Here is a 7,414-nt window from a genome sequence, read left to right as displayed (position 1 = left end):
GAGTGTGTGTGTGTGTGTGTGCGTGTGTGTGTGTGTGCGCGCGTGTGTGTGTGCACGTGTGTGTTTGTGATGTGCGCGCGCGTGTGTGTGTGCGCGCGCGTGTGTGTGTGATGTGCGTGTGTGTGTGCGTGTGTGCGCGCGTGTGTGTGTGCACGTGTGTGTGTGATGTGCGTGTGTGTGCGCGCGTGTGTGTGCGTGTGTGTGATGTGCATGTGTGTGCGTGTGATGTGCGTGTGTGCGTGTGATGTGCATGTGTGTGCGTGTGATGTGCATGTGCAGTGCGCGTGTGTGTGTGTGCGCGCGTGTGTGTGTGTGTGCGTGTGTGTGATGTGCATGTGTGTGTGTGTGCGTGCGTGCGCGTGTGTGTGTGTGTGTGTGTGCGTGATGTGCATGTGTGTGTGTGTGCGTGCGTGCGCGCGTGTGTGTGTGTGTGTGTGTGTGTGCGTGATGTGCATGTGTGTGTGTGCGTGCGTGTGCGTGTGTGCGTGATGTGCATGTGTGTGTGTGTGCGTGCGTGCGCGTGTGTGTGTGCGTGTGCGTGATGTGCATGTGTGTGTGTGCGTGCGTGTGCGTGTGTGTGCGTGTGTGCGTGCGTGTGTGTGTGATGTGCATGTGTGTGTGTGTGCGCGTGTGCGTGCGTGTGTGTGTGATGTGTGTGTGTGTGTGTGCGTGTGATGTGCATGTGCAGTACGTGTGTGTTGCTATAAATAGAAGTTGAAGGGACACTTTTTTTTGAGCTGGAGCAGTGCACTGTGGAATATGATGAGCAGAATGGCGACTTGGAGTTGCATAAATGAGAGTGGGAGCCTGAACAGGTCAGCGAAGATGGAGAGAGAGAGAGAGAGAGAGAGAGAGAGCGAGAGAGAGGGAAAAAGAAAGAAAAGAGCAGAGGGAGAGAAACAAAGTGTGAGAGCAAGAGAACGACAGCACAGAAGAGTGATAAAAAAAAAAAAACGAGAAAAAAGAGCCAGAAGACTGGAGGTAAACAGGTGGAAGGAGGCGCACAGCCTTCGTTTGGGATTCAACCAGGAGAGGGTGGAGCGAGGCAGCAGGTGGAGAGATTGAGGTGAAACTTTCTGTGGCTTCGCTGACAGCACAGCTTCAGCAAGAAAACAGTTCCTGTCATCTCACTGGCCTCTTCCATCAGAGCTGCATGTCTGTGGGGGGGCTGCGTGTGTGTGCGCACAGCACCATGGGATGCCTGTATTAATACCTCAGTCACGAAGCCGCCACCTTAAACACCTGCACCATCGTCACATCTCGATAACGCTCTATACCTACGACTGCCTTGCCATATTCAACTAGAGCGCTCTCGCGCTCTCTCTCTACTTTTCTGTCTCTCCTGTTCTATTTCTCTCTCTCTCTCTCTCTCTCTCTCTCTCTCTCCAAAATACAGTAGTTTTGTGCGAAGGCTCGCTCAACCCCCTGGTTCCAACCACTTCATCGTGCCTGCTCTAATTGGAAGCGGAGGGGCCCGTGGGAGCGTAATCTGAGCAGACTGATGACCGCGCCGCAAATATGTCTGTGGTCTATCGGAGAGTGAAATGAGATTGCCCAGGCCGGCCCTCTGTTGTTTTTCCCCGTCTCTGCGCCAGCGAAGACAAACCTGTCCGCCAGGGCCGCTTAACAGGTGCTCGGCCCACGAGAAAACACACGGTTAGCTCGGAGTGCGGGTGAGACTCCCACTCGAGGTTTACGGTAACTGGCTGGCGGGGAGGTGAGGAGGAGTTTCTGGAGTTGGGAGAAGGAGGGTTTACCTGACGCCGAAGAGCTTCCCAGCTGCTTGGCCCCTCCTGTCTGCGGCGACGCATCCTTGCTCTGGCTCCCTTCCTGGCCAACCTCCACTACCAGGACCTGAAGCAAGGGGGCGCTCCATTTCATGGTGTACTTGGGACCCACTGGAACCAGACTGCTGATGTCTGGAGGCCCCCTGGTGGCAGAAATGGAGGAAGTGATTGGAGGGGAGGGTTCCGTTCAGAGATCATGTCATTACCCCCAAAATGGCCCTCGTCAACAATCACACTAGGTACTGTCAGAGAGGCAATGGCAACTCTGAGACGTCACGGAAGAAACGAGGTGCAAAACCACACTCCGGCCGTCGGCAGGCTCGCCGCCATTCGTGTATTCCCCGCAACAATGCGCGATCAGTGTCGCGGTGGTTTTGTCAAGATCCTCTCAAAGCTGACTCCGGGAGAACGGAACTAAAGTGCGGAAAGAGAGCAGGGTCTGGGATGGCACACCTCATTCCCACGGGCCAACACGAGCTGGGGGGGGGTGGGGGGCTGGGGGGGGGTCCGGAAAAAAAAACCCCGCTGCTATCTGTTTACCTCCTTCTCTCCTCCACTGTGATCAATGGTGCTGTCATAGATAATCTATTTGAGAAGGAGGGAGGAAGCTTTTATGCCCGTGATCTATGGGTGTAGTCCCTGCTTCAGTAGCTAAACACCCAGCCATTTGCTCCCAGATAATGACGGCCCATTTAACTCAATTCGGAGGGGCGTTGTCGCCATTCCAGCCGAGCCCTCTTCCTGCCTGCGGTGGGGATTCTGACACTGCTATCAGACCGCAATGCATGGGGGTCCGGGGGTGGGGTGGGTAGAACGTCCACCTTGCACGGGACACTCACTTGACGTTAACGTTGGCACAGATCAGCACGTCAGTGAACAGGAAGACCTTGCGCTCCTTGGACTTCAGGATCTGGCCCCGCTCACCGTACACGGTCTCCACCAGCGTTTCGCATAGGACCAAAGAGCTCTGCTCGGAATTCAGCACCTACGGAGAGACCATCAGGATTCAGCGCCCGAGAACCGGACACCGGAATTCAGCACCTAAGGAGAGACCATCAGAATTCAGCACCCGAAAACATGATGTCAGAATTCACCACTCAGAAAATAGATCAGAATTCATCTATTTTATTTTAAATAGCGCTCATTGGAATTCAGAGCCTACTAATGTATCGTGTAGCAATAAGGCTTTAATAATGAAACACTGCCTCGACCGACCGCACAGCAAAAGCAATCAAATCTAAAGGCACACACACACGCGAGAAGCTCGATAGGCCTGAGCTTCCCTGCCAGATTTCCTGCTGTTTTGCCTGCATGCCAACGGCTCTCAAATCTGGCCACGCCCACTAGTCTCTACATGCTAATGGATCTGTAATCTGGCCACGCCCACTAGTCTCTACATGCTAATGGATCTCTAATCTGGCCACGGCCACTAGTCTCTACATGCTAATGGATATCTAATCTGGCCACGGCCACTAGTCTCTACATGCTAATGGATATCTAATCTGGCCATGCCCACTAGTCTCTACATGCTAATGGATATCTAATCTGGCCATGCCCACTAGTCTCTACATGCTAATGGATATCTAATCTGGCCATGCCCACTAGTCTCTACATGCTAATGGATATCTAATCTGGCCACGGCCACTAGTCTCTACATGCTAATGGATATCTAATCTGGCCATGCCCACTAGTCTCTACATGCTAACGGTGCTCATATCTGGCCACGCCCACCGTTGGCTACATGCTCCGTGCAGTTTTACCCCGTTTGCATTTACAACATTTGCAAACGCACTTATCCAGAACAATGTACATGTTTATTAATGTGACCGCGTATGTGCTGCCTGGGGTTCAATCCTACGGTTTTAGCGTCGTCGGCGACTGGCTCTGCCAGGTGAGATGCAGGAAAACCTCTGCGCCGGAGAAGCAGCTACTATTTGAAAACACTGCTATGTGATGGATTCCAGAGTCGCGTTCCTCATCTGAACACAGCCGATCCTGCACACACGGAGGACGCAGGGAACCAAACCCAGGCCCTCAGGGTTCCCGGCACCTTGTTCTACCCGTTGTCCTGCAGAGTTCAGTGCCGAACCCAACGCACCTCGTCCGGACAATCTAATACACCTGATCCCAGGTTTTTTCTCTACCCCCCCAAGTGGCTGCAAAAGCAGAATCCTGCAGCACACACACACGCACACACACAGCATGGGCATGCATTAATGATGCTTTCTTCCCACCTGTTTCTCAGGTCAGTAATCATTCACCGCACTTCACTGTTTTGGTTAAAGAATCTCCCATTGCAAACTCTGTGTTTCCAGGGTCATTCCAGGGTCACTGAAGAAAGTGCCTGAAAGATCCAGTACTCATTCAGGACCCCTTATGAATTTTAAAATATAAGATAAATGAGGTTCGTGGTTCGGACATGAAATGAAGGAAAAAAATGTGAACGTATGAAAAGCTCCTGTTTTGGGGGGGGGGTTTCCATCACCAAGGCAAGGGCGTCAGAGTAGAGAAAACAAACAATTTCTAATCCACATTCCCTCTCGTTTTCACCCTGAGCTTACAAGAAAAAACTTTTTAATGTGTGATCAGTCTGGCCTCTCTCATCGTATTATACCAATAAACCTCCGAGCTTACAGCACGTCAGTTGAACCTAACTCAGCCGTTTTGTACTTGATCATTCAGAAGACCGACTCTATAAATAATGCATCTGTTTGTCCACTCAAGCCAAGGCCCTGCATTGCACCAGCCCAAATGAGCTCTCCGCTCTGCGGGGAACAGGGAACACAGCTCGGCCTTTGTTGAAGTGCGCTGAAAAATTAGACCCCCGGCATGGGAAGGAGCAGTCGGGAAGCTCCATATTGCGCACAGTGAGAGCGCCCCCTTGAGCGACTGGCAGGCAAAGGTCTGGTAAGAGCAGAAAGATGGCATGCATTTCCTCAAAAGCGCCTCTGAGAAACGCGAGTGCGAGTGTGTGCGAGTGTGTGCGCGCGCGCACGTGTCACTATGAGCAAATTGGAACCAGAGAGAGAGGAAGAGAGAGAGAGAGCAACAGAAGATGGCAGATGTCAGACTGACACTGAAACGTTGCCTAGTTCCCACACACCATTTTATCTCTCTCGCCCCAGTAACTCAGATAGCTCAAGACAAAGAATGAATATTTCATTGAGCACTTATGAGCTAATGGAAGTGGCTGCTTCCCGCTGAAATTGTGCTGTCTCACCGCCCAGGAGCGTGCGCAGGCCGGCTCGTCTCAGGGGCTGAGAGTCAGCGAAGGAATGAGGACTAAAAAGGAGAGAGAGAGAGAGAGAGAGAGAGAGAGAGAGAGAGAGAGCCAGAGAGCATGAATCTGGCACAACAAAGAAGGGAGAGAGAGAGATCGAGGGAGTGCAAGTCAGGCTTACCAATTAAATGTTTCATTTAGTCCTTAATTGGCCTGACTCTGAGACACGTTTGCTGAGATTTGCAGCAGCTGGGCTGTGCTGTGGGTGTGGTAACGGGACGTGGGGGAACCCGGCCCGGCCTCGCCGGCACTTACGGGCCATCGAGGGCTTCCCGCGGCCGCCGCCGCTAATGTCGGACGCGCACGACTCCGCACGGCCACCGCGGGGGCGGTGTAGCAGCAGCAGCTGGCGAACTCCGTCGCCATGGCACTTCAAAGGAACTACAAAGGAGTGAGCACCAGTGATACTCCCTCTGGGGTCCGTGAGCCACTGCAGTGGAGTTTGCGAAGAAACCTGCAGAGTCTTTGCATTATTAAAATATCTGCTGCTACAGTATGACGACGACACGGCCCTGTTCCAGAACTCAAAGAAGTTCACGCGAGGATACAAACCAAACAAGGCCCCGTGCTCTCTTTAGACCCCGTGGGGAGGAACAGGAGGTATTTTTCATCCACAGGTGAGCGGTGAGCAGGTAGGAACAGTTTAACCATGTTAAGGGTCAGATCATGATGGATGGTAGGTTGATTTGGTGGTAAGAGTTTAAAGCATGTAAAGTCTTGGGGGGGAGTGCGCGCATGTGTGTGTTGCTATAAATAGAAGTTGAAAGGACACTTTTTCTTTTGGAGAGGTGGAGCAGTGCACTGTGGGATATGATGAGCAGAATGCCGACTTGGAGTTGCATAAATGAGAGTGGGAGCCTGAACAGGTCTGTGTGCATGCATGCATGTGTGTGTGTGTGTGTGTGTGTATGTATATGCATGTGTGTGTGTGGATGTGCATGACTGTCTGTGTGTGTGTCTGTGTGCGCTCCACCTTGCTAAGTGAGCGGTCAGTGATGCTGCGCGCTAGCTGCTTGGTCTCTGTGATCTGGTCCGCCACTCTCTTCTGCTCATTTAGCTTCACAGCCAGAGACTCCAGCTCAGTCAGAGCAAGCTGCAGGGGGAGCCGGTCCACGTGGCCCCGCGGGGTGTTCTTCAGCATGTCCTGACAGCCAGCCAGACAGACAGACAGACAGCGTGAGAGAGACAGTCAGACATAGAGAGACAACGTGAGAATGACGCATTTTCAGTAATGATATTTGCTGATGAGGTTCCATTCCTCTAACGTGGCAATGTTTGGGTCCAGGCCGTGACCCAGCTGAACGAGGCCTGCAGAAGGCACGTTACCACAAAGCTACCAGATGCCTGGGGACACCAGTCACCATCACACATGTGCGCGCTTGTATGCATGTCCATGTATTATCCGTGAGCTCTGTAATGTTTTTGTGTTTTGGTTCATAACGTGGAAGGAGACAGAGAGACAGAGAGAGAGAGAGAAACGGGTACAGAAAAGCGCACGCAGCTGGAGGTTTCTTTTCCCGTGGATTCCGGCCCTTTTCTGACTGGACGCGTTATGCTCAGCACTGGCTACTGTGGTTTGCTATGCTGCTGGAAAAATCCAGGCCCGTTTCTCATTCCTGTAAACTCATTCTCTTAAACTCCCGCGTGATCCGTGTCTGCTTGGTTGTGAATCCAAACCGTGGCGGGGCACGCCTGCTCTCCTCTTGACGTGCTCCCAGGAACACAGCGTGGCCACCACCACGGCTGGCGTGCCACTGCAGTTTCCCCGTCATCAGGACAGAGCAGGTTGGCAAGACGTTTCTGATGTCGGTCCACTTTTCTCTGTGACATTTGGTGGGTGGTGTGTATGTGTGTGTCTGTGTCGGGGCGTGCATGTGGGAAACGTGTCTGGTGGCTACACCGAGAGATTGCTTATTCATTGTTGATTCAGGCAGTTTGCATGGGTCTGTTCCCTGGAGATACAGCGTAAAAGCGACGCAGTGGTATCCAGTGACCGGCCAGCACACGCAGAACAGCACAAGGCACTGAGCCTGGCTGACTTGCCGGGTGACCAATTTTTGAGAGCATCCAATGTACCATAACACTATCTTCCAAAAATAATTATTAAAAGACCTGTGAAATTTTCCATGGAGACACTGACCTGTAACAGGAGAATGAACTGGGGAAACCGCTGGACTGGCTTCACCATTAGACCATAGAGAGTGATACGATCAGTACTCGATGACTGCTTTTTCTGCAGAAACACACACACACACACACACACACACACACACACACAGATTTACATTTCAGTAACATCACTGTCACCTTGTCTCCACACAGGGGCTGGATTTAGCCGGTCCAGGGA

At 52.3% G+C, this 7,414-nt stretch overlaps 1 protein-coding gene across 6 annotated transcripts in view; it reads right to left on the bottom strand.

The window, feature by feature from the left end:
* arhgef10la (Rho guanine nucleotide exchange factor (GEF) 10-like a) overlaps window positions 1-7,414 on the bottom strand; it is an 83,321-nt gene that overhangs the window by 50,047 nt on the left and 25,860 nt on the right. For all 6 annotated transcript variants that reach the window (XM_081705815.1, XM_081705814.1, XM_081705812.1 and 3 more), the window contains 4 exons: window positions 7,208-7,300; window positions 6,041-6,211; window positions 2,627-2,772; window positions 1,758-1,930 (listed from right to left, as the gene is read on the bottom strand). In XM_081705815.1, coding sequence (XP_081561941.1) covers window positions 1,758-1,930; window positions 2,627-2,772; window positions 6,041-6,211; window positions 7,208-7,300 — 583 coding nt within the window. The remainder of the gene's footprint in view (window positions 1-1,757; window positions 1,931-2,626; window positions 2,773-6,040; window positions 6,212-7,207; window positions 7,301-7,414) is intronic.

The sequence above is a fragment of the Electrophorus electricus genome, chromosome 22 (genome assembly GCF_041902795.1).
Source record: "Electrophorus electricus isolate QZ-2024a chromosome 22, ASM4190279v1, whole genome shotgun sequence".
Lineage (NCBI taxonomy): Eukaryota > Metazoa > Chordata > Actinopteri > Gymnotiformes > Gymnotidae > Electrophorus > Electrophorus electricus.
This window is presented reverse-complemented; position numbering and strand designations above follow the sequence as displayed.